This window comes from Brachyhypopomus gauderio, unplaced genomic scaffold (genome assembly GCF_052324685.1).
Source record: "Brachyhypopomus gauderio isolate BG-103 unplaced genomic scaffold, BGAUD_0.2 sc156, whole genome shotgun sequence".
In the NCBI taxonomy this organism is placed as follows: Eukaryota; Metazoa; Chordata; class Actinopteri; order Gymnotiformes; family Hypopomidae; genus Brachyhypopomus; species Brachyhypopomus gauderio.
This window is the reverse complement of record NW_027506977.1, coordinates 109,254-136,736: the sequence shown is the minus strand read 5'-3', so window position 1 is coordinate 136,736 and position 27,483 is coordinate 109,254. Positions and strand designations below refer to the sequence as shown.

At 39.9% G+C, this 27,483-nt stretch overlaps 2 protein-coding genes, 2 long non-coding RNA genes and 1 pseudogene across 4 annotated transcripts; 4 read left to right on the top strand and 1 right to left on the bottom strand.

The window, feature by feature from the left end:
- Positions 1–387: 387 nt before the first annotated feature.
- On the bottom strand, positions 388–3,737 carry LOC143500547 (uncharacterized). The gene is made up of 3 exons (XR_013126829.1): positions 3,195–3,737; positions 2,636–2,734; positions 388–2,459 (listed from the first exon to the last, which is right to left on the bottom strand). It is a non-coding gene; the product is annotated as an uncharacterized LOC143500547 (long non-coding RNA).
- Positions 2,989–7,325, top strand: LOC143500540 (uncharacterized). Its single transcript, XM_076994692.1, has 9 exons — positions 2,989–3,890; positions 4,111–4,206; positions 4,612–4,730; positions 4,827–5,228; positions 5,310–5,517; positions 5,711–5,928; positions 6,010–6,163; positions 6,284–6,393; positions 6,487–7,325. The coding sequence occupies exons 2-9, from the start codon at positions 4,167–4,169 to the stop codon at positions 6,796–6,798; spliced, it is 1,563 nt and encodes a 520-aa protein (XP_076850807.1). The 5' UTR covers positions 2,989–3,890; positions 4,111–4,166; the 3' UTR covers positions 6,799–7,325.
- Positions 7,326–18,850: 11,525 nt separating this feature from the next.
- LOC143500546 (uncharacterized) lies at positions 18,851–19,277 on the top strand. Its single transcript, XR_013126828.1, has 2 exons — positions 18,851–18,928; positions 19,147–19,277. It is a non-coding gene; the product is annotated as an uncharacterized LOC143500546 (long non-coding RNA).
- Positions 19,278–20,500: 1,223 nt separating this feature from the next.
- Positions 20,501–21,679, top strand: LOC143500541 (histone H1 pseudogene; annotated as a pseudogene).
- A 494-nt stretch (positions 21,680–22,173) lies between these two features.
- Positions 22,174–22,960, top strand: LOC143500543 (histone H2A-like). The gene has a single exon (XM_076994695.1). The coding sequence runs from the start codon at positions 22,174–22,176 to the stop codon at positions 22,558–22,560; it is 387 nt and encodes a 128-aa protein (XP_076850810.1). The 3' UTR covers positions 22,561–22,960.
- Positions 22,961–27,483: the final 4,523 nt, after the last annotated feature.

Sequence of the window (27,483 nt, the reverse complement as noted above, 5' to 3'; positions counted from 1 at the left end):
GAATCAATTTATACTCTTTTATTCCACAACATAAAACTAATTTCAAGATTTAGCCACATAAACTGAGTTTGATTCATACATTACATTTCTTGATTTAAGTTTGATTTCTTAATTCGAGAAGAATTCACAATAATTTTTATTGGTAAATGCCATTTCATCATTGAAATTAGATGAACAAAGTAAGCAAACCAACAAAAGATTGGCTTTGGCCACTTTTCAACAATGGAATTGGATCAGTGAAACAAACAGCCTACAACTGGCCAATACATAGCTAGCTACAGCAAACTAATGTACAGTATAGGAGGACATCTCATTCAGAGCTCATTATACGTACCTGGGGCCGTTCCTATGACAATAACATCACAGAGAGTATATTTTATTGGCACAAACACACTATCCTTAAAATTTATTGGAAAATATGAGGTTTGATCTAAAAGCTCATGCACCAATTCTGTTGCCTGGGCAATAGTAGGAACTGTAACTTCATATGCCAACAAATTGTTATCAAAATGCAATGTTTCATAACGCTGATATTCAAAAGCAACAAAAGAAGAATCTACTAAAAAGATGTCTTTAACCAGTCCAAACACAGGCAAAGTATCATTCACATCTGCAATAATTAGAGACCTGCCACTGATGTATTTATTTCCATTGAGAATTAGCCACTTCACAGAGACAACAGATTGACTGATGTCCATATTTAAAAAATCTCTAAATTTGGCCTTAACATAATCAGTATTTGAAATATCAGTAACAGGCCCCAATTCCCTCTCGGTTGCGAAAATGGGATGTTCAATGCCAATTTCGTTCTGACAACATTCAAGAAATTGATTATGTTTGGCAAGTGACTTGCACACATTTTTAAAATTCAATTTTGGAGCCCACTGTTTGAAATAACTGTGCTTGGCCTCAAATCGCAGGCACATAGTTCTTATTAAAGGACCAAGGGATTGAATTTGACTGGGCAAATGCAACATGTAATGTTGCTTGGGTATTACATTAGTTTCGGGAAATAAATGTTTGAACTGACTAAGGTGTTCTTCAATCATAAGTTTAAGCCGTATTACTGTCTGTAAAGAAATAATAGGAGCAAGAACAATCTGTACAATTTCAATCAGCTTAACAATGAATGTAACATACTCATTGTCCAAGTCATACAGAATAAAAGGTAATACTTTTAACAGTATTAACATTTGCCCACATGATTGTTTTAATTTGTTGTCACTTGCTGTCAAAGTGCTGACACTAACAGGGCAAGGTTTATCACGTATATCAAGAGGCGAGTAAGGAAAACTCTGAATGGCTGAATTGAACACATCTAACTCTAGATTACCTGACAGTATAAGACTTTTTAACACAAGCTTGATTTCCATTGGTGCAACACCTTCAAAAATTACATGCATTATGTCCTGTGGAGTTTGTCTGATTAGGTCAAATGCAGGAACATCAATAAGTCTGCTTCTTCTATTAATTCCGTAAGTAGTTTTGAGGGAGGCCTTTAAAGTATCTGTGCTTGCCTTGTCTATTTCAAGACATTGCCTAATGTGCCTTTCTAGTGTTCTTCTGACAAAATTATTCTCATCAAAATGTATTTGCATATCCTCAAAGGTGCATTCACAGTGTCTGCACTTGCTATAGGCAAAGCCAACCCCTTCTTTAAAGCCAGCAAGCTCATGTTGAGCAAGTGTATCTCCACATACTGCTATCACAGCTCCAAACAAGTTCATTTCACCATGTGGTGTTTCAACCTTGACACCATTATAAAGTAGATTAAGATCTTTTATAATTCTTTGTAAAATAACATCTATACCCCATTTAGAAACATCAACAGATTTTGCAATAGCAAGGAGTCGTATTGCTGCTAACTTGGACCTAAATTTTGGATCAATATTACCTAAACTGTAGTAAACCATTAACAACTTATTTGAAGAAGTATGGGGCCCTAGAGGGTTACATATTTCAATATCGTCTGAGTACAAAATGATCTGCAAAGCATTAGGCCTCACAGAATATAAAGGATGAGATGTAAATAGAGCACCATCTGAAAAGTCATACAAGAATCCCTCTCTGCTTCTCTGTGGTACAGTGTTCAACATGGAGAAAATTCTAGAATTGGTCAGTAGCTGCTTTAGACTTTCAATTAGTGGTACATAGTAAAAACATTTGTTTCTTATGGCCATAACCTTTGAACTACCTTGTTTCACCCAACAAATCTTCTGAGAGACAACAACTTCCTCTGGGCAGACTGGACTGAAGAGTTCACAAATAGTCCTATTCTGTCCATATGCTGTGGTTGAGAAAGGATCTCTGAAAGTATCAAAAGTATTCAGAACCTCATTTTGAAGCTGAGTGGTTGTCTCTGGATGTCTGTCAAAAATTCTTCTCATTCTTATCCTTAATGTATCCAAGAGAGTTGCTTGGTACTGTTGCACCCCCCCAATGACTCTGTTGACAGTCCTCTGTGAAAAGTCATCAATTGGTCTTAATTTTTTACTAATATAATGTCATGACCTCACAGAATTAAATGCAACACATTCTGATGCATTAGAATGAGCCTACTTTACAATTAAGGTGTCAGTTTATCAATTATTATTACATTCACTCCATCTGCATGCATTTTTTATGCAAAACTGACCTGTGACAAATGGCATTCCTCCCGGACACTGATTGCAAATGCTGCCGCAGACTTGCCAATATCCGGTTTGGTTACAGATGTTCCAGCGCCATTATTTTCCTTTCATAAATAAAATTGAATATCTCAGTAGTCTTTCGTATTTATTCATTTATTATTTTTTTCTCTTCTCATAGGAATTTTGATAAATTGTTTTGTTATCTGTTTTATCATTTGTTTTGTTTTTAGTTTTCCATATTTGAAATAAACATTGAAATTGAATTGAAATAGGAATTTTGTAAAGTGTCCTTGGGTACTAGAAAGGTGCTATATAAGTTTAACTTATTATTATTATTATTATTATTATTATAGTCATAACAAATGCACATATCCAAATCCATAATACATATTAAATTTCAACTTAAGTTTCATAACCTACAATACATTTTATAGAATACATTTTGACTGTCTTCACTTCAAAATACAGAAATCATGTAGGCTAAACCATGTAATTTTAATCAAGAATCATAAATATGCCTCATGGATTAAAATTAACTTTGCAATTTGCCAAATCAAAACTTACCTGAATAGAATGGGAATCAGGAGTTGTTTCCATACAAGTTTCAATTTGACTACCGTGTGACTGTTCCTCTACAAAGTATGTTCTTGCAGGAGTAGTGGCTTCAGAAAAGATAGATGCACCAAAGTTCTCTGACCCAAGTACAGCTGATGTAGGTGTTGTCCTCCATCCGCTTGGTGGGCATCCGGTCGCCAAATACAAAGGGTGTGTTCGTTTAAGATGGCGATAAAATGAGTTGTAAACTCTAAAATCTTGTTCACAACCATCAATTCCACAAAGAACCCAGAAATCCTGACTACGGCCATGCGTGACATTTATGTGGCTGAGGAGCGATTTTAAACTTAACGCAACAAAAACGAAACAGATCATGCACCGCCACACCGCCATGACACTCCAGTAGTATTTAGTAGGCTCGTTTTGGTGCTTGTCTGTGGGATTGGTTACACCTGTGCTTCCTATTTGCTAACCAAAAATATGAATTGCCAGAAATATGAATATGAATTTTTACAACAACTTATGTCGTACAATTTTATATATGAGAAAATATTTGCGCACGCTGCTCACACCTCTGCTCTATGACCTGCTCTCCGCTCACCCGCACGTCAAACAGATGCGTCAGTTCAACGTTGAAGAGAATTGCCGCCTTTTTCAGATAAAAAGCAGCAGTGTTCAACGGAAGCCTGAAAAGTGCACGTCGGGGTAAGCACGGATTTAACATTATGTTCACGATATCTTTGGTGTAGTATATTGTATACATTTGTTCCGATATTATTTAATATTTTACCTGCTCTCCTAGCTTGGAGACTGAGGAGCTTAAAGTTATAATCGAAAGCTAGCCATAGTCAGCAAGTCTACATTACAAAGCTAAATGCTTTTGCTAGGTATCATTAGCAAACTTATCGATATGTTTTGTCCTCAGATAACTGCTTACATTTGAGAACAGAGACAGAAAGAAAAGCCACTTTCTTGGATGGTATGGATGATTTAGATGAGACTACACTGTCGGTGCTACGGGGTAAGTTGTGTTTAAGCTAAGCTATTTCAAAGCACGGTGTCAGTTGGTACATTAATGGAATCATGCGCAGATGGAGCAACATAAAGTTCACAAGCTAGGCTAACGTTAGCATTTCAGAAATATGTAGGATAAACCTAAATTAAATAGCTGGCACTTCTAAGAAAGACCTGTTAAGTTAGGGGTTATTTGCTCATCAGGATGGACAATGTGTAAGAATTCTTCGTGTATTCATCTCGTTTTGTATGTATTTTAAAATGTGTGCCATTTTTGTTCAGTTAGCATGGTCATGCTGCTAGCAAATATTCATAGATATGAACAGTTGTAGGCTATGTTTCAATGAAGAATTCGTACCAAAACATGTGTAATGTGATACTGATGCCAGGCATGTTACTGATATTTTTAAAGCTGCAAATATTGATGAGGAGGTTCTGAAAACCCTAAGTCGGGAAGATTTGAAAGACCTCTTTCCTGGACCAGAGAATTTTCTGAAGAGGAAGAAATTATGGGACATGATTGGCCCAAAGGTAATGCATCTGTGGAGGAACTCAGGAAGTTTATGGAAAGCATAAAATTAATTTATTTTAAAGAATGTTTTGTGTGTGTTTTTGTAATTCTTATAGGATGGTGATCCTGATCAAGATCGAGGAAGTGGGAATGTGTCCGCTACCTGTGCAGTGTTGACAAGCCAGCCTCAGACCTCTACCCCTGTTCATGAAATTACAGCCAAAACGGTGAAACTGCCAGACCCACCAGAGTATGTAGTGTACACAGACTCAGAGTTGGACATGGTGCGCAGCCAGTATTTTGATTTGCTCCGCAATGGAAAGGAAAAAGTTTGCAAGATGTCAAAGGAGCTAAGTTGCAGGCTCATCAGAAACACAATCACCAGCATGGTTGCCATTCTGCGTGCTAGTCCCCTGGGAAAAGAGGAAAGATACCCCTCAAAACATGAGCTGAGAGCAGTGTCACAGAAGATCGTTGACTATTACCCTATGCTACGTGACACTTCAGATCTGCCATATGTAAGTTATTTTGCATCTAAAACATTAAAGGGCTTGGTGGATGACATGACAGCTTAACTTATCAACTTTCCTTTGCCACAGCTGACGATTTACTCTAAAATGTATAAGCGACTGCAAAATATTAAGTCTCCAAGAAAGAGGCAGGGCCCAAAGCCACAAAGAGGGTCCGCAAAGAGATCACTCTTTGAAACGAGTACAGAAGAAGAAGGTACTGCAAGTTCTTCAGCTTCAACTGCTTCAACTGTTATTCTTCCAGAGAGCGATGTCAGCAATGATGACTTAAATCCAGGTAATACTGCATGCAGTATTGTTTTTATTGTGTGCGTGTATAAAATATAAAATTTAAAAGAGCTTACCTTTTACACTGGCACTTTGAATATTTACCAGTGAGTTTTATTTATGTGTTTTCCCTGTTCTTTGGCTGATCAAGAAAATATATTTAGAAATAATTAAACTTTCTGAACTCTACTGTTATATTTCAGAACATCAGGACAGCCTGAAAATGCAGGCAAGGCATTACAAAACACTCTCCAACATGTACAGCAAGCCCAACTCAAAACCTAACCAAAGTGATGTTGCTCAAATTTTGGACCTTGAGTTTGATGCAAGGCGGGCCTTCATCGACTCAAGTGTGTTGAAGGAGGAAGACAGGATTGCGCAGATATTTGAAGCATATCCATGTTTCAAAGACCCTAAAAATGTAAGTTTCATATCTCACTCTTTTGTGTGCTTGTTTCTGTGTAATGATATCAGCTGCACTAAATGCACAATTTTATCCTAGGCAATGGATGAGCTGCGTCGAATCTTGGGTGGCACCAACCCCAAATACATTGATGAAACAAAGAAAAGATGGGAAACCTTCTGTGCCAATGTACAGTTCTATGGTGTGTGGAAGAAAGTCCTGAAACCACCTATACCCTTGAATATGCGTGAAGGTATGTTGCAGTTCTATTCCAAATCTGAACTCTGTAAAACTGTAATCCTTCAGCTTCCTATTTGTGTCTGCAGGACCTCTGATACACGGATGTTAATTTATCTAATTATGCCTCTTCCAGCGGATTTCACCATTGCCTGTTTGACTGGTCTCCCATCACTCTTTCCCTCACCAACTTCACCACCAAAACGGCTCGGGAATCCCAGTGAAGCACTATTGCATGTCCTTCAGGTGAGGTTATTGTGCATTTCAGTTGGTGTATTGATTTTTCTTAGTCTTAGAAAAAGACATTTATAAATTTTTTCTTTTTCTTTCAAATTAAAGGCAATGGAGGATCCGTCACTTTACTTGGAAAAGCGCCCTCTCACCAGTCCTGTGTTACTCTTTGATGGAAAGGTCTGCATCCTTGCCGTGGGAAACGTACCTGTAAGCACCATACCAAAGGAGGAGTTCTTTGATGGGATGTTGATGTTGATGGCATACTACTATACGATGCACCTGACGTACCCAAAATGTGTTGCAACCCTCCTCTCGGTCATTCAAACTGAGGTACTGTGTGACACAATCCATGATCGAGATGCTACAGGTGCATATAAGAGGGCAATGGCAGAGTGGAAATCATTTATTGAGAAGTAGTTGCATTTTTTGTTTGCTTACTAGTGGGCAAAGTCATGTTCAAATGCAGTTGTTCACTGTGTATTTAAATGCCTCCACACTCTCTCTCTCTCTCTCTCTCTCTCTCTCTCTCTCTGTGTGTGTCAATCTTTTTCTTTCCCTCTTCTCTCTTTCTCACTCATTCATTCACACATTCTTTCTCTCTACTCACTCCTACCTCCCTCCCTCACCTTGCTGTTTGCTCAGTATACTGGGAAAGTGATGATGTGCAGTTGTTCACTGTCAGTTGCTGTGTACTTCAGTTGTTTAGTGTGTATTAAGTCAGTTGCTGTGTACTTCAGTTGTTTAGTGTGTATTAAGCCCCTGTGTTTAAACAAGTGGTTTGATGGTCTACAGTACGGTCAATAAATGTTGACAGAATTTTCACTTGTTTTGGTGGTGAATTACTTATGGGTTTCCTGTTTTAAGATGTAAGATCCTGGATTAAAACCTAGTTTCAAGTAAAATGTGGTTTTTAAGAGTACCTGTTTTAAGATGAGACAACTTGTTTCAAGTAGTCATAATACCCTAGTACTAAGTATTTTACACTTACATTAGAAAACCTATATTAAGAGTTCCAAAAACTAAATAAGCATTATTTGCTCATATTCAGAATAGTAGACTTGTTACTGTGGTCTAGCACATCTGTTTTCAAGTAATTTTATCTAAATATTAGTACTTTTGACTTATTTTAAGCTCTTGCAGCCTGTCAGAGCAATCTAATTTCAAGACTTGAACAAACTTATTTTGAGAATTCTTGTCAAGTAAAATTATCTTGCTGCATGGACAGATAATTTGACTAGTATTGATTAACTTTATGCTTGAATTAAGTATTTTTTTCTTATATTTCAACTAGCCTTTTTTGCAGTGTAAAAGAGAGTTACTTTTTAAAGGTAGGCACCTAGGGGGTTTGGGAGCTTTAGATGTATCTTTGAAACTTAAAATAGCCTTCTGCAAGATTATAGCAAATGGAATTAATAGGCAGGTTGAGTGGGTGGGTAACATCTCGAACTGGAAAGAAAAAATTAAAGGGAAAAAGTGACTTTATTAACAAATATGAACAATTGAATATTGATTGGGTGAATTTATCTAATAAAAGTATTTATGGCCTGATCTGTGAAGAAGCGTATGGGGATAAAGTTAATTTTAGGAATTTGGATAGTGGTAATAATGGCTTGTGTATACAAAACATTTTTAGTGCAAATATGTCTGAGGAGGTTCGGGATATTCAGTGGCTGATTGCAGTAAGGAGGCTCCCTGTACGAGTTGTCGTTAGGTGGAGCTGTTATGTTAAAACCACTGAATGTCCTATGCCTTGTTGTCATGAACGGGAGACTTTGGATCATTTTCTTTTCAAATGTAATCGATCTAAAGATGTTTGGAAAAAAGTTTATGATATGGGAGTTAATATTAATATGAATAGTAATGCAATATGTTATGGAATTTTTGAAGAAAATCTCTCTAAGCAGCAAAAAGATTTTTTTTGGTTTATTCTTAATATTGTGAAATCAAAATTGTGGAAGACTAGGACACGAATGACAATTGACCACATCTACATTCCTAGTGAACAGATTTTAAAGACTGTTAAAATACATTTTAAAAAAGTGAGGAATGGGAAACACCCCTTTCAACACTCTAGCCTATTGGGACAATCTGGATCTTTGATGCTTTTGTAATAAGGATATGATTGTATGTTTTTGTGTTTGTGTATTATGTATGTAGTCTTTTGAAATTTCTAAATAAATAAAAAAAATAAATGGTGGTAAAGGTCTTGGGAAAGGAGGCGCTAAGCGTCATTGCAAGGTTCTCCGTGACAACATCCAGGGCATTACTAAACCCGCCATTCGCCATCTGGCTCGTCGTGGCGGTGTCAAGCGTATCTCCGGTCTGATTTACGAGGAGACCCGTGGTGTGCTCAAAGTGTTCCTGGAGAACGTTATCAGGGACGTCAAATCATTCCGTCAAATTTCAATTCCGTCAAATCATAATAAACCACACATGCGCGTGCTATCTGTTTTGTGGCTGAAATATGATTCTTTCACTGGCGCTCATCAGCACTGGATGGATGACGGCGGTGTCATTTGATTGACTTGCGGGTCCGCCTTCAGATTTTTGGACAATACGTAGAAAAGTTACCTCCCTCCTTATACTTTCTCGAGTGACCGTGTCTCCGAAACGATGTGTTAGTAGAAAGAAACACCCCTCAAAAACAGGGGAATGAACCTGACGAATTTTAATGTTGCATTGTGTTCCACGTTTGAAAAGTGCTGGAATTTAGGCAAAAATACTTGAAAATGCTTGAAATTGTGACTACTTCGTTTCACAACGAATAGCTGTCTAACTGAACAGTTCTCTTGTATTATGTTAACAAATACGAGCCTCTTGTAATTCCAGGACGAAACATGAGAGAACGTGAAGACGTTAAGATTGGGCATTTTGAAAATAAACCACCATTAAATAATGTGATAAAAAAGCGAATTATTTCGAATCATTTCGAGCATATGTATAAATATTTAACTTTATTAAGTTTAACGTGCTGGGAAATATTGAAATGGACCTTGAAAGTGACGTACAAGTGCTTGAATTGCACCTTGTAAAGGTGTATGAACTCCGCAAACATGACTACACCACCGTCATCCATCCAGCGCTGATGAGCGCCAGTGAGAGAATATAATATATGTATATAATCGAGGGTTCGCGCGCCAAAAATGATGTAATCGCGGTGGCTCCACCCGTGCGCGTGAGCATCGCGTGCTGGCGATTCGCAAGGTCGTGCACCTCTCGAATTTTGTAACTTCGCACGCGGCTTGTGTTTTTACGATAGTGAATCTGATAAAAACAAGAGAGCCTCATACCTTTTAAAACTCACCAGGATTCACTAAATTTGACTTGATCTTTAAATATGACCGCTGACTTAAGGGGAGTTCGTGTGCTCAAACACTCAAGGACGAGCTCCCTGCTAAATTCTTCATTCATGATTATCTGCATTGGCGCCCAAACAAATTTCTCCCAGAAGGTCGTCGTCTTGGTTGCCTGCTCCTACCCCCACACAGAGACTGTCAGAGATGGCTCTCGCCTTCCACCGTGAACTTTGACACAAAAACTGTGTGCCAGGCCTCTGCCCCCCCCTCCCTCTCTGAATGGATCACGCCTCTCACTGCTTACTGTCTGTGTTATCAATGCTGTATGTGCGATGGAGATTTTTTGCATGCACACAGACTGTTGTCCTGTTTGTGAGAATAATCTGTGGTCATATTTTTTTGTCTCCTCCTGATGTTTATCTCTATGTTTCTCCCGTAATCTGTACGGCGGCGCTCTCTTGATGTGTGGCCATTCTAGGTTCTCGGTGCTTTACACCGGGTCCTGGGGAAACTGAATTTCCTCTCGGGGATCAATAAAGTTTGTTATGTTATGTTAAATTATTTTCTGGAAGAGCACCCCCAGATAACTCCATTGTATAAACATTTATGTACATTTATTGCTCAGGTGTTGCATTTTGTTGCTTCATAGATTCTCTCTTCTCTCCTTACACAGGCTGTTTAGGGGTCATTCCAGGATTTTGGTACATTTCCTGTCCCACCACTTAAATTTCAAATGTACACATCCAAAATATCTAAATGACTATTTTTTTAACAATGTACATGTTATAAGACAAACTGTAAAATTTGGTGGAAAAATAAGCACCTTAGATATTATTTAAAAGACCGAATACCTTTGGACCACCTCAACAAATGGCCGTTTTCTCTTGTTCCAAACATTGGGTGACCAAATCCTTTGCCAAATTTAACAATTAAAATAAGCTCTAAATAAATTACTTCCTTTTGTATATTGTTGAAATGCATCTCCTTTACTTATGAAAACAACTTCTTTGGTTTACATTGTATTGCATGTCACAGTTTTTACACTATTCAGTTGTGTCCCACAACATGCGCGCAGCCCTGTTACCATAAGGAATTTTATCTGGCAGAGAAAGGGTTAAAAATATTTGTGTACTGGCACAAAGTAATTTGCATCACAAGGACATTTCCTACGGAGCTCCGGAGGGGTCACTGGCGAAAAAAAAAATTTGAAGAGCAAAATCCGTACGCACGGATTACTAAACCGTACGCACGGATTTATAAACCGTACGTACGGATTACTAAACCATACGCACAGATTTATAAACCGTACGCACGGATTTATAAAACGTGTGTACAGATTTTGCTTTCTCCGGGCCTCCGTAGCTTTCTCCCTAGTAACCCCTCCAGGGCTCCGTAGGTTTTAGACTACTCCGCCCATGTCCTGGTCTTATATGTCACGGTTTGCCTGCTTGTGTCTGGGTGTTTTCATCCTCGAGCCTGCAGTGCTGCAGTGCTCCAGCGTGCGCGCGGTATTGGGAAATGTGTCCGCTGTGCACCGCGTGAACGTCTCGTGACGAAGTATCAGTCGCGCGACCCATTTTTCTGTTCGCGCGACATAATACGCTCACATCACCGAGGCTATCCACACAAAACCAAAAAACCTTCTCACAATTTACCACATCTGCCATATAACACACACACATTGACATTGTTTATTATTTGACCTACATGTTCTTTACACAGGTACATACATATTGTTAAATAAGTTTGTTCTAGTACACTAATTTACACAGACACTCCAGAGGTGGGGACTCGAGTCACATGACTTGGACTCGAGTCAGACTCGAGTCATTAATATTAAGACTTTTGACTTGACTTGAAAAAATATTCAGAGACTTAGACTTGACTTGGACTTTTACACCAATAACTTGGGACTTGAATTGGACTTGAACCTGTTTACATGCAAAGACTTGATTTTTTTTTTTAATCCCAAATCTAAATTTTAAAACGCATATTAATATTTATAAAGTGCGCCCCATTAATTTCATTTCCGTCCTTCTGACACAGACCGGCGTTACACCAGATTCTGTGACCGTCGAGTTTTGTGACCACAGGGGGCGCTATTTCACAGTTTCTGTTCAGAGGCACAAACGCTTTACGAATGCTACGTAAACTACGCTGATGCACTTTCTTTACTCGTTTTGTTGGTGTCGACGAGCCAAAATATGACAGATGTTTATATTTACATTTATCGTCTCTTAATTACATAAATGTACTTAAACAAGATTTACCATCCCCTCACCATTGCAGCCAACAAAGAAATCATGAATGGGATGTACAGGTGAGCCTTTTTAACTGGGGTCACCAATTCTGACGCCAGCCATCAGAATATGTGACCCCACTGAATCTCCAGGTAACAATAGTACACCGTGACCCCACAATAACACTAGAACTACCAAGCCGCCTGCTTTCGACAGTACCCCACTAGAACTACCAAGCCGCCTGCTTTCGACAGTATCCCAACTAGACTCTTGGTCTCTTGGCAGGTGTGATAAGCCCTTCTTACCTCCAGTGTTATGTAAATGAGGCGTGTGTCAGCTGTAGGTGGTTGCTGTTGACACACCTTTCAATACACACCTTTGGCTGCCTCATGAGACTGCAACCTCTCTTGGCAGAAGTCTGCTCAACTCAGGACCATGTTTGAGATTTGATTTGTGGAAGGTTGAAATAATGTGAAATTGACACAAACATAATATTTGAATTATAGTGGCATATTGATTATTCAAAATGGCTCTGATTTTTTAACCTTATTTTAAGTAGTTAAAACTGTCAATAGGTATAGGTAAAGATATTTTTACATAAATTTATACAAAAAACCCTCAGCTACTTGAAATAGAATAATATTCTTGAGCAATTTTAACTTATCAAGATGGTACTTTTTGCAGTGTGTCTCTTTCAAAAACACAACAGCCATAACTGGCAAACAAAAATAGAAAATTTACTTTTCTCTCCCTACTCTCTTTTTTTGGCCTACCTCCACCCCCCCACACCTTCTTTGGAGGACAACTTTATTTTTATGTAAGGATCAGAAAACAATTATGTACCACCACCATCACCACACAGAGAGTAGCCTGTTCAGCCATACCAGTGTTATGAAAATGAGGCCATTACATTGATTCTAAATGTAGGAGTACTGTTTGTGTGTTTGTATGGGGAGGGGTGGAGGTGGGAATATGTAGGTCCAGAAGAAATGTTCCTCTGGACGCCGTGTTCCGCAACGCACAGTGTACTTTCGTACATCTGGTCCATTATATCCACACCACATTTTAGGGAGTTGTAGTCAGTGATTGTGTTTGGCTTTTTTTTGTGTGTTCCCAGTCTCCACCGTACTGTGCATGGTACTGAGGATGCAGACAGTCTTTCTACGTTTGGGTGTGTAAACGGTCAGTGTGGCAACAGAGGTTGAAAACACCTGTGTGCTGAATTCCTCACGGACCAAAGTCTTTTTGGCAGAGTCTGGAAGCTCACGACGAATCCTGTTTACTGTGCCAAGGAGGGTGGTCTTCCGGCCCAGCAATCGTTTTGCTAGTGACAGTGAGGTGAAAAAATTGTCTGTGGTAACAGTTCTTCCTTGGTCCATAAATGGTTCCATGAGCTTCATCACCACATTTTCTGATAGTCTTTCCCCTGTGGGACGACTGGAGTCTTTACCAAGGTATGGGATGATGTTGGATACGTACTTGGTTTTCAGGTCACATGCCACCCAGAACTTTATCCCAAACTTGTCTGGTTTTGTGGCTATATACTGAAGAAAACAGTAACGGGTCTTGGATGGGAAAAGTTGCTCATCTATGGTGATCTATGGTTGCTCATCTAAGTTGCTCATCTATCTATACAGGACAGGATAGAAATGAGGGGGAGAGAAAAGTAATTTTTTAACCTTATTTTCAGTAGTTTTTAGCACTTTGAGTTGCATGAATGTATGAAAGGTGCTATAGAAATAAAGATTATTATTATTATTTATATTATAAAAAGGGAAGGGCAGAAAAAAACACAGCTCAAATGTCCACTGCAATGGTTCACCAACTGCTGCTACATTGGACATCCATATTCACCCAAACACATATACACCCACACACACATACACCCTCACACACATACACCCACAAACCTTATTTTCAGTAGTTTTTAGCACATGCATGTATGTATGAAAGGTGCTATAGAAATAAAGATTACTTATATTATAAAAAGGGAAGGGCAGAAAAAACACAGCTCAAATGACCACTGCAATGGTTCACCAACTGCTGCTACATTGGACATCCATATTCACCCAAACACATATACACCCACACACACATACACCCTCACACACATACACCCACAAACCTTATTTTCAGTAGTTTTTAGCACATGCATGTATGTATGAAAGGTGCTATAGAAATAAAGATTACTTATATTATAAAAAGGGAAGGGCAGAAAAAACACAGCTCAAATGACCACTGCAATGGTTCACCAACTGCTGCTACATTGGACATCCATATTCACCCACACACACATACACCTTTACACACATACACCAACACACCTTCATCCCAACATACATTTACTCATATATGTACCCACACAGACAATCTCCCCAAGGGGAGAACAGAGTTTTTTCCTTCTCTATCTGAGTCAGTGAACACATCCAGCAGAACAATGAACTGATGGTTCACACCATCACCCCCCCCCCCCCCCCACCCACTCCCCGTCTACCTATAATGGCTGCATGTGCATAACAAAGGGTGGCCTAATGGGATGCAAATGTCCCCAGAACTGCCCCCTGGTGGAGGCCAGGTAGAAAAGTTTGGAATTAAAATGGTGGTAGTCCTAGTGATAACAGAAAATAATGAAAAAATAACCCTAACTTTTTATTAGTCTATATTTAAACATTTTATCCAAATGTTTAGAATAACCATTCGTAATGACAGCATCTTGCTTACGATGAAGCTTGCTATTTTCGTGTAAAATGGTGTAACGAAACATTCTTGTTTAAGTACATTTATGTAATTAAGAGAAGATAAAATGTAAATGATCTGTCATCTTTTGGCTGGTGGACACCAACAAAACGAGTAAAGAAACGCATCAGCGTAGCATTCGTAAAGCGTTGGTGCCTGTAAAAAAAAAAAAGACTCGAAAGGACTTGAAATTCAAAGTTTCAGACTTGGGACTTGACTTGACGGTTGCTTGTCTTGACTCGAGACTTGACTTGAGTTGACTGTCTTTGCTTGAGACTTGACTCGGGACTTGAGGATAAAGACTTGGACTTACTTGAGACTTGCAAAACACTGACTTGGTCCCACCTCTGAGACACTCCAATAAAACAAAAAGTGGATATGAGTTATGGTCAGTCACCAGAGGTGTCAATTCCAGGTTCAGAAAGTAAAAGTCCTCACCAGGATTTTGCTCAAGCTTGCTAGATTTTCTAATTAGTGCAATCCAGGTAAAATTAGTGGAAGCCTGAGCAAAATCCTGGTGAGGACCTTTACTTTCTGACCCTGGAATTGACACCTCTGTCAGTCACAGAGAGAGACATTGTTCTGGATTGTTCTTTCATTATTTTATTAAAAAAACCTCTTTTTGAAGCATATTGCATGGTGTGGCCTCTGTTGTGCTTCTTTTGTCTATTGTGATATTTGAATTGGTGTCATTTGTAGTAAACTAATGTTTGTACTTTGTATAAAAGTTTGAGAAATCTAGCTCAAGAATTCAGTGAGATAAAGGTTCAGAAGCAAAAAGTGTTACCAAACAACCAAACACAGTCTTCCCCTATTATATATAATTATAATATAATCATTGACATGTTTTCCTTTGTTACATTTCATTATTAGCTAATAATATTCTTTGCCCACATATGTTGACTCATGATTTTCTGAGCAGGGTTATGAGAGACTTCTGCCTAGTCCCTAAGATCACTCCATATTTAACTCCATATTCTGGGAGTGCTAATACAGAATTGTAAACAGGCTTGCAATAATATTACCCAATATACCTGACCCACGGTGCCGCCTTAAAAGACCCACAAAGCAGTTAGAAAGGGAGAATCTTTCTTCATATTGATGTTTGGTGTGGTTTGGTATCGTTTGATTGTGTAGTTCAGGGGTGGCCAACCCGTCATAGACCAAGAGCTACTTTTCTTAGTAGCAAAGAGCCACATCATACATGGGCGGCGGGGGGGGGGGGGGGGGGGGGGGGGGAGTGTGGAGTGTAAATTATTAGCTGTGAAGACAGTCAAATGCGTGTTTTCCACTACGCCGGTTTTAAAAGTATTAGCGGCTCGCTAGGCTTGTAAACAAACCTCGCACCACTAAAATGTAACAGTGTGTCGCCCCGTTTGTGCAGGCAAGCCCGCGGACCGGCTGGGGAGCCGCATGAAACCAGGCAATGAGCCGCATGCGGCTCGCGAGCCGTGGGTTGGCCACTCCTGGTGTAGTTGATTTCCTGGTTTGTTTGAATTTGAATTATATTGTCCCTGAACTTGAGTCTGGAATTGCCCCTTTTTGGTTTGGTAGCTGATGTAGATATTGTATGTGTATATGTATATAAATATAGTGTGTATAAGTGTAAATATCTGTGTAAATAGTTGTGCTTGTTAATCCGGCCCAGACGGGAAGAAAGGACTAAGATGCTATTTTGGTTATCTTTGTTTTGTATAGGTAGTTATAGGTTATTGTGTTTTACTTTCAATTCTTTAAACATACTTCAGGTAAGGTAGTCGATATTATTTTGGTTAGAGACATTTTGTTTATTGTTTTGAGCATTGGGTTGTGTCCTGGAGCTACATCCCTTGGCCATACTTTGAATAAAAACATTTACCATTTCATCATATCTATCACAGTCTCTCAATACTCATTCTCTGTTAGGGCTATTGCCTAGAGTAGTCGTAACAGTGGCTTTATATGTAATAGCGGTTGGTCCCTTGTTACATTAGATTAAAAATGGTGCCAGGCTGAGTGGAGTTAAAATACATGGAGATAATTGGAAAATGTCAACATATACAGATGATGATACTGTTCTGATAAGAAATCAGGATGAACTAGATCAGGGATGTCAAAGTCAAATACACCGAGGGCCAAAAAACCAAATTTTCTACAAGCCGGAGGGCCGGACTGGTTCAATGTTTATTAAAACATATTGAAATGATTGCACATAGCCTATTGAACCAAGACCTAACACAGTGTAGGCTATATTATTTAATGCTTAAATGAATAAAGCAATATTTTCTTATGGATCTGTCAGTAATTTCAAGTGAAAACATTTTTCAACAGGCAAACAGATAAAAACAAACTTCCTTCAAAGTGTTTCTGAGACGTTTGATAGTGCCGCCTTAGATTCAGGGGCGCAGATGGAAATTCTGAAGTGAGGGGGACCAAGCGAACGTAAGTTGTTGAGCGGGGGGGACGTTTGGTCACCCAAATATATATATATATGCTTGTAGATGCTACATTTCAGATGGGGTGAATATAAATCTGGGGGGGGACATGTCCCCCCCGTCCCCAGTGCCATCTGCGCCCCTGCTTAGATTATATTCTTTCATTACAGCCAAACTTTCTCCACACAGAAGACACACAGGTTTACCTTTTACCTCCGTGAACATGTACTCTTGTCTCCGACCTGACTTGAAACCTCCTGGTCTCAGTGTCCACCTTACGTTTAGCCATTTTTGAGGAGGGGGATAGCTGAACGTTGATATCTGCTCTGACTGCTGATGATTGGGCGTTTTGAAAATAAACAACCATTAAATAATGTGATAAAAAGCGAATTATTTTGAATCATTTCGAGTATATGTATAAATATTCAACTTAATTAAGTTTAACGTGCTGGGAAATATTGAAATGGACCTTTAAAGTGACATACAAGGTGGAATTCAAGCACTTGTACAGGTGTATGAACCCTGCAAAAATAACCTTGTTCATTGCGCTGAGGCGCCGCGCACGCGAAGTTACAAAATTCGAGAGGTGCACGACCTCGCAAATCGACAGCGAGCGAGGCCCTCGCGCACGGGCGGAGCCACGGCTCATGTCAATCTCTAGTTTGGGCCGATTGGGATGGAAACATAATTTTGGGCCGGATTTGCGCATGAAACTCCCGGGCTGAAAAAGTGGCTCACTCCGGCCATGGTTAGTACTAATGTAGTACATGCTGCAACGAGTGTGATATAATATGTACTAGGTCGATGCGAGTCGTTATTATTTCGACCTGTGTTGTTGTTAGTTTCGCTAGCGAGCTAATTAGCATACCGGTGCGGGAGAAATTCAGTAGCCTTGTTAGCTCGTTACGAGCGATTGAGTAATTTACAGGTGTTCTGTTATGTCATTCAGTTTATCTACACATGATTGGTGATCTGTTAGATGTAACATTTTCATTCATTGGATTAATTTCTGTTTGTCACTGTACTAATTTGGAGGATGTGTTTGTTTGCTTAGCCTTGTAGTAATTGATTGAATGTACTATTAAAGTAATTAATCTGTTTTTCCTGTAATTACAGCCACACACATACAACCCTCTACACATATCGTCACGGGCATCTATCCCAAATCATGTCTGTATCATCCATCTCTCATCCAATCCTTGTAATATTCCATGTTCAATAAATAAAAGGTGGATAACCAAAATCTCTCTGAGTCTAGCTCTCTGACCGGAGCTTCCAACCTCCAACGTTTACCAGATCAGCACACATTAGAGCCAGTTACTCTTTTCAGCGAAGTTTTTGCGGGGTAGCTAAGTATTGGTTAAATATAACATTTGAGTGTGATTGTAGAGTGTGTTGGGTCGAGAAGGTGAAGTGAGGATATCAATTTTGGAGTACCAGCTAACGTTTTATTTCCTTTTATTTTATTTATTTATCCTTTTATTTATTTTATTTTCCTTTTTATTTCATTTTATTTATTTTTATTTTATTTTATTAACGTATTTCCTCAGTTTTTGAAACTGCTGGATATAAAAGACATAGAATATTTAAAACTTCATCACACTACATAGTATATCACTTAAAGAAATAATATTAATTATTAGGAATTCATACTTATTATACCTGTGTCACCCCTAACACTATCAGCAGCTATGGGGCCTGTCTTTACAGGTCCAGTGGTGCATCGTAGTGCAGGGGGCTTCCTCTTTCTGAGTGCGGGGCGATGCACAAAAATGGTGGGAACAGCATCTGCTTTCAGCCTAGTCTTGCCCTGTTTGGTTTTGATGAATTGGTCTGCCTCAAAATGTGCCTGCAGAGTGATGTGAGTTTACTCCTCACACATGACAACTCAGTTTTGTCTACCCATATATATATCCCATAGTGGGTGAATACACAGTATTAGAGAACACTTACTGGATATGTATACACTCATTACACGTATAAAAAACAACCAAGGATGTGCAACAAATTCTAATTCATATCACATCAATACTCATAATAATCATTTTCTCCTGTCTTTTTCTTCTCTCTCTCTTTAAGCCAAAGAACCATAGGGGATTCAATGGAGCCTGCAACTAGATAGCACCCTCACCCTGCACCCGAGTCTGTCTGGAGTCTTTGATTTTTTTTGTTCACTATTCTGTATTTTAATAAATCAGGCATTAAGCTTTCCAATAGTGTGTTTATTGTGAAAAGTGCAAATGCAGTGTTTGATGATTACCTCACATATATATTTGCTGTTGTAATCTTTAGTGAGGGTAAGATTGTTCCTGCTTAGTTGAGACAACCATTTTTTTTCTCCTCTCAGTATCAGTGGGGAAACCATACATTTTTGCTCCTTTCTCTGATCGATTGGAGTATCCCCATGCAGCACAGCAAACCATGGTGGACACTACACAAACAACACGGAGGAAAGGACACAGAAAAACTGCTTGACATGATATTCCTATTATTTAGATTAGGGTTCCACATTAGGATTTGTGTGAACTTGGGGTAATGCACATCAGGGGTACAATGAAGCTGTTCCATATACATATTAATTGGAGTTGACATCTAATCAATTTTAGGAAATATATGTATTTATAATAATTGCTGTTGGACAGGTTTGCTTCTAAACCACTGAGAGCTGTTAGTGTTTATGGCATTGCAGGAATGCCTAATGCTCTAAATTGCACAGTACACCTCCTACGTGTTACTACATCATGGACACATGTCTCCAACTACATAGATGTCTGTCCACAGGTATAAATGATCATTGCACCATGCCTACTTTTCCTCTGGACTACTGACCATTCACACTCTTCTTTTGTATTATTTGTGTGTTACTACTACATGTGCATAAGTTTAATTTGTCCTGATTCTTGAGAGCACCACTGTTATCTCATAGTATTTGTACATATGGCCACGGCCTCCTGCACCCCATGCTTGTGTTTTAGTCACACCTACACAAGGGGTTTTTTAACTAATAAACACACCATTGTCACGTTCAAAACACCTCCATGCCTTTACTCAGACTCTCCTTCATAGCACACACTATGAGCTGTTAGACCTACTCCTTCATTTCTGTCAATTTCACCCCACATATCACACAAAACACAGCATGTCTTCTTAGGTGAGACAGTCGCAGGTTGCATTTTTGTGGCAGTTGTGAAAAACGACCCGAAACTGCATGGGCTTCCCTGGCACGCAAATAAACGAGAGAGCCTTCTCTTGCCATTCGCGTTTTTTGATGCACTGCAAATAGTGTTTGGATGCATATATTAGGTCGAGATTTGTCGTGAGAAAACACAAGTACCATCTACTCACGGAAGCACAGGCACGCAGTGTCGGGCGAGTTGAGTCTACACCGTCCTCATGTGTATTTTAAGACCACAGTCCGTCGCGAGGAGGGAGGTTCGCGTTCACAGATCAGTTCGTTCAGTGTTTATTTCTCTTAGAAAATTCAAGGATGGCAGAAGTGGCTCCAGCCTCAACCGCTGCCGCGCCGGCTAAAGCGCCCAAGAAGAAAGCTGCCGCTAGACCCAAGAAAGCGGGACCCAGCGTCGGTGAGCTTATCGTTAAAGCTGTTTCTGCTTCCAAAGAACGGAGCGGCGTGTCTCTCGCCGCGCTGAAGAAAGCTTTGGCTGCTGGCGGTTACGACGTGGAGAAGAACAACTCTCGCGTCAAGCTCGCCATCAAGAGCCTGGTGACGAAAGGGACTTTGGTGCAGACCAAAGGCACCGGAGCGTCTGGCTCGTTTAAGATCAACAAGCAAGCGGAAACTAAGAAGAAGCCCGCCAAGAAAGCCGCGCCTAAGGCGAAAAAGTCCCCCGTTAAGAAGCCTGCCGCGGCTAAAAAGCCCAAGAAGGTCGCGGCAAAGAAGCCCGCCGCCGCTGCAAAGAAGTCGCCCAAGAAGGCGAAGAAGCCCGCTGCCGCCAAAGCTACCAAGAGTCCCAAGAAAGCGAAGAAGCCGGCCGCTCCGAAGAAAGCAGCCAAGAGCCCCAAGAAGGCAAAGGTTGCGAAGCCCAAGACCGCCAAGCCAAAAGCAGCAAAGGCGAAAAAAGCAGCCCCCAAGAAGAAGTAAACGTGCATGTTTTCATGTCTTGGTCTCCCCAAAAGGCTCTTTTAAGAGCCACCCACCTTTTTTTCTAAAGAGCGCTTTTCTTTAAACTCTAAATATTTTGTGTCGTTGGTGGATTTTAAGGTGCAGTTTCATCCATTGCTCTACATTAAGTGCGTGGACATTGGGAAGAAAAATGACAACCTAAAACATTCATCCCGTCCTAAATACAGAAATACTGTGTAGAATAAGATTCTATTTTATATACGTGTGTTTTATTTGCCCAAGTGTACTTTATTAAAATGGAGAATGAAAAGTCAATACACAAGCATTTCAAGCAATCCATACTCATAACATTACAATATCAATATGACGGTAAAACAACATATATGTAACTTTATATATCTATTAGGGTCCAACGACAATCAGTTTTTCTTACTGTATCCATAGTAAACATGTTGCATTTCATTATTCACAGAAATATTGTATATAATAAGATTTTATTGTATGCTATGAATACATTAGTCTGCCCATCTCTCCTCTCCTTGTCATACATGTACGTAGCTTGAATAACTTGAGTACATTTCTACATTAAATTGAAGTGCATACATATAGAAAAACGTTATTACGAGAGGGAGTTTTGTAGAGTAAACGCGCGTAAAACATTTTGCATCTCATTCAACATATGGACATGTACACAGTAATATTCTATTGTATGCTATTTTTTAATTTGCCAATCTCTCCTGTCCTTGTCATACATATGCGTGTACCCTGAATAGCTTAGAAGATTTCTAAAACTTTATTCAATATTGAAATGCATATACGAAGGACAACAAGAAAAGACGTGCCACATGGAGTGTTGCAGGGGAAAGAGATGGAGGCTGGCTTTGGATGTCGACCGCTTCGGGTTGGTTATTCGTCATGCCTTCTTTAAGCCAATAGGAGAGCAGCTTATTTAGCTATATCTCCAGCCCTCTTAGAGCAGGCGTGATTATTTCGTCTTTGCTTACAGCGCTGTGGTTGACATTATGAGTGGCAGAGGCAAGACCGGTGGTAAGGCTAGGGCCAAGGCCAAGACTCGTTCGTCTCGCGCCGGACTACAGTTTCCTGTGGGCCGTGTACACAGGCTTTTGCGCAAGGGTAACTACGCCGAGCGCGTCGGTGCCGGTGCTCCCGTCTACTTGGCTGCCGTGTTGGAGTATCTAACTGCTGAGATTCTCGAGTTGGCAGGCAACGCCGCCCGCGACAACAAGAAGACTCGTATCATTCCTCGTCACCTGCAGCTCGCCGTGCGTAACGACGAGGAGTTGAACAAGCTGTTGGGAGGAGTGACCATCGCTCAGGGTGGCGTGCTGCCCAACATTCAGGCTGTTTTGCTGCCCAAAAAGACCGAGAAGACCGTTAAATCCAAGTAAATTTCCCTTCTGTTTTCAGAATCCAACGGCTCTTTTAAGAGCCACCCACATCGACTTATGAAGTGCAACTTTTCATTCATGCAGATTTTATTCTGCGCTCTTGTCATTATTGGATGCTGCTGTTTCACGTCTAAGCATTCGCACACTTCGTTTAAATGCGCACAATCACTCAGTAATGTTGCATATGCACACATGAATTTATACGTGTGCATAAAGACAGACATGATGTTGCTCCTATGAACAGAATATAGGACAGTAAGCATAAGCTGCTGGCAACTAATAAAAGCCAGCAGTGTTGGCAGGTGAGAAATGTAGGATTATATGGTACCAGAGACATAAAATAACAGTGTTATACCTGCAGTCTGTTTTTAAGCAGATTGTATGCGAATTAAGGAGACTGATTATGGTACATTATGTAAACTTATAGAATCACAGCATATAAAATCCTTTACTCCTTATTTTTTACTCCTTATTTTACCACATGCTGGGGTAAATTGTAACAATTAGACAAAACAAGCAACAACAGAGGCCACACCATGCAATATGCTTCAAAAAGAGGTTTTTGAAATAAAATAATGAAAGAACAATCCAGAACAATGTCTCTCTCTCTCTGTGACTGACCATAACTCATATCCACTTGGTTTTATTCAAGTGTGTGTGTAAATTAGTGTAATAGAACAAACTTATTTAACAATATAGGTTCATTATGCTTAATGAACACTCTAATACATTGTACCTGTGTAAAGAACATGGAGGTCAAATAATAAGCAATGTCAATGTGTGTGTGTGTGTGTGTGTGTGTGTGTGTTATATCACAGATACTATGTGCCTTCACAACTGATCTGACTGACTTGCCCTTCTTTGTGACCTCATAAGATGTTTTTTTTTTTTTTTTACATTTGCAGGCTCACCACTGTTAGTCTTTCTTTTTCACTGCCTAGACATTCTGTAAAATTATTAAAATCAAGAATGTTTTCTTAGTAAGGTGATGATTATAACACTTTAACACTAGGACTACCACCATTTTAATTCCAAACTTTTCTACCTGGCCTCCACCAGGGGGCAGTTCTGGGGACATTTGCATCCCATTAGGCCACCCTTTGTTATGCACATGCAGCCATTATAGGTGGACGGGGAGTGGGTGGAGGGGGGGTGATGGTGTGAACCATCAGTTCATTGTTCAGCTGGATGTGTTCACTGACTCAGATAGAGAAGAAAAAACTCTGGCCTCCCTTTGGGGAGATTGAGGGAGATTGTCTTTGTGTTTGGATGAATATGGATGTCCAATGTAGCAGCAGTTGGTGAAGCATTGCAGTGGACATTTGAGCTGTGTTTTTTCTGCCCTTCCCTTTTTATAATATAAATAATCTTTATTTCTATAGCACCTTTCATACATACATGCATGTGCTAAAAACTACTGAAAATAAGGTTTGTGGGTGTATGTGTGTGAGGATGTGTGTGTGTGTGTGTGTGCATATGTGTTTGGGTGAATATGGATGCCCAATGTAGCAGCAGTTGGTGAACCATTGCAGTGGTCATTTGAGCTGTGTTTTTTTTCTGCCCTTCCCTTTTTATAATATAAATAATAATAATAATCTTTATTTCTATAGCACCTTTATAGTGAAAAGTGACTAGTCGCTTGCAAAGTTTCCTCTGTTTCATCTCTTTGGAGATACTTCATGAACGAGCTGCAACTGACCGGTTTGCTGCAATTTCTAATATTTGGAAATCTTTCGTTGGCAACTGCATCACTTCGTACCACCCAGGAAGGCATATCACCATAGATGAGCAACTTTTCCCATCCAAGACCCGTCTAGACTGTCTGCATCCTCAGTACCATGCACAGTACGGTGGAGACTGGGAACACACAAAAAAAAGCCAAACACAATCACTGACTACAACTCCCTAAAATGTGGTGTGGATATAATGGACCAGATGGTACGAAAGTACACAGTGCGTTGCGGAACACGGCGTTGGCCAGTCGCTGTGTTTTATAATATGATTGACATTGCAGCACTGAATGCCTATGTGCTTTTTCAAGCATGCACTGGGGTAAAGGAGAGACGGTCGGAGTTTTTGGTCAATCTTACAGAAGAGCTTGCACAGGCTCATGTGGCAGCCAAGGAGGTGGCCAAGGAAAAGGCTCAGCAGCAGCAACCACCCACACCTGACACAGGGAAAAGGGCATGGTGCCAGGTCAAGTGTTGTTGCAAAAGTAACCGTGCCACTAATCATTGTGTGTCTTGTGATAGGTTCACATGTGGCAAGTGCAGAAAAGAGATGATGTGGCAGTGCCAGGTGTGTGCAGAATATTCATAGGTGTATTTATATATACACCTGTATACCAATAAATCTAACTTGAATATAAATTTCTGGCAATGTTGACTTTTTTTGGGGGTGGGGGGTGGCTTCACCAATTCAACTTCACCTTGTTCCAGAGGACCATTTCTTCTGGACCTGCATATTCCCACCTCCACCCCTCCCCATACAAACACACAAACAGTACTCCTACATTTAGAATCAATGTAATGGCCTCATTTTCATAACACTGGTATGGCTGAACAGGCTACTCTCTGTGTGGTGATGGTGGTGGTACAGAATTGTTTTCTGATCCTTACATAAAAATAAAGTTGTCCTCCAAAGAAGGTGTGGGGGGGGGGGGGGGTGGAGGTAGGCCAAAAAAAGAGAGTAGGGAGAGAAAAGTAAATTTTCTATTTGTGTTTGCTAGTTATGGCTGTTGTGTTTTTGAAAGAGACACACTGCAAAAAGTACCATCTTGATGAGTTAAAATTGCTCAAGAATATTATTCTATTTCAAGTAGCTGAGGGTTTTTTGTATAAATTTATGTAAAAATATCTTTACCTATACCTATTGACAGTTTTAACTACTTAAAATAAGGTTAAAAAATCAGAGCCATTTTGAATAATCAATATGCCACTATAATTCAAATATTATGTTTGTGTCAATTTCACATTATTTCAACCTTCCACAAATCAAATCTCAAACATGGTCCTGAGTTGAGCAGACTTCTGCCAAGAGAGGTTGCAGTCTCATGAGGCAGCCAAAGGTGTGTATTGAAAGGTGTGTCAACAGCAACCACCCACAGCTGACACACACCTCATTTACATAACACTGGAGGTAAGAAGGGCTTATCACACCTGTCAAGAGACCAAGAGTCTAGTTGGGACACTGTCGAAAGCAGGCGGCTTGGTAGTTCTAGTTTAAAAAGCTGTGTTACAACACACCCCACCCCTGTCTGCCATTGTTTAGCTAACTGTATTAGCAAGGTGATTTGAAATTAACAGGGCAAAAATGCATCAAAATTTACCTGAGAAACTAGTTTAATGTAATAGAAGTCACATCGTTTTTTTCTGCAATAGTATAAGTACTAAACAAAAAAATAAAGTCTTGATTCAGAAATTTACTTTCTTACCTCGAAATCAGTTTTTTCTAAATGGAATCTGCATGTGCCCGTTTCCATCCTTGATAGTCACCATATGGGATCAGGGAGGAATTGGGTAAATACCGGAATGATCATATGACTCATATCTGATCCATGATCGGTGGAATTCATGGTGTTACAACTCTCCACCTGTCCCAGCCATACTCCAGTTCACGCGCAGACGCTGTCTTGCAGGTTTGTTGGTGTTTTATTTGAACAAAACATAATATATAAAATTAACAACAACTCAAATTAAAATAAGAAACATATCAATTTACAGCTTGCGGTGGAAAAACTGTTTGCTCTTCTGACCGGGCCCCAGCCAGGTCTACCCATTTCCCTTAAATCAGGACCCGATAACCCGATGGATGCAGTGACCGGTATGCACCACATGAGGGAGGTCTAGTTGGGTACAAACACAAGGGATCTAGGGAACAGTAAAGACAAAAGACAAAAATGGCTCCAACACCTGGCCCCTAATTGTGTATCTCACAATTATAGCATGTAAATAAAAGGAGCCATAATGTCAGAATCAACAAAACTCAAATCAACAATGTCAAAATCACAAACTACACATCAGTCCTTAGTTGTCGTCTCGAAGTTGGGGGTTAGAGGTCACTAGCACTTAACCCACCGTTGGGATTCAGCCTTTACCACTGATCCATCACTGCTGTGATGTTTCCATCAGCAAACAGAGCTTACTGATTGGTCTTTGCAGGACAGTGTTCTTGGTCTTAATCAAAGCCGCTCGGACAAGACCTTGTTTATCTGGAAAGGTCTTCAGAATTCTCCCTAACAGCCATGAGTTTCTTGGTGCCTTGTCATCAACAATGACCACTAAGTCATTTGGCTGGAAGTTCCTTTTGATCAGGTTCCATTTGGATCTCTCTTGCATAATGGGAAGATACTCCCTTATCCACCGTTTCCAGAATAAGTCTGTGATGTACTGTACCTGTCTCCATCTTCTTCGTACATACAAGTCAGTGCTCTGAAAGATTCCAGGTGGTATGACTGGTTGAACTTTCATTCTTAGTAAATGATTAGGTGTCAGAGGTTCCAGATCAAGTGGATCGTCTGATACAGTTGTTAGTGGACGATCGTTCATTATTGTTTCAACTTCGCAGAGTGCTGTTAATAATCCATCATCATCAAGAATTTGCTCTCTAAAGAGTGAATGAAGAATTGTCTTCAGTGACTTGATTAGGCGTTCCCACACACCTCCATGGTGAGGTGCAAAGGGTGGATTGAACATCCACTTGATTCCCTCTTTTGTTAATGTTCCATGGATTTTCTCATGATCAACATTTTTCAAGCTGTTTTCTAGTTCTCTATGACTTCCAATGAAATTTGTACCTTGATCCGTTCTTATAGTGTCAACTGGCCCTCTTCTGCAGATAAATCGCCGCAGGGCATTAATGCAAGCATCTGTGTCTAAAGAAGTTGCTACTTCAAGATGGATGGCACGTGACACAAGACAAGTA

Excerpts from the sequence above, each read along its gene's own strand:
- LOC143500540 (XM_076994692.1), top strand. The coding sequence starts at position 4,167 with ATGGATGATTTAGATGAGACTACACTGTCGGTGCTACGGG. Across the intron at positions 4,207-4,611 it reads TACACTGTCGGTGCTACGGG|CTGCAAATATTGATGAGGAG; the intron begins GTAAGTTGTGTT and ends ATATTTTTAAAG. Across the intron at positions 5,929-6,009 it reads GTTTCAAAGACCCTAAAAAT|GCAATGGATGAGCTGCGTCG; the intron begins GTAAGTTTCATA and ends ATTTTATCCTAG.
- LOC143500543 (XM_076994695.1), top strand. The coding sequence starts at position 22,174 with ATGAGTGGCAGAGGCAAGACCGGTGGTAAGGCTAGGGCCAAGGCCAAG.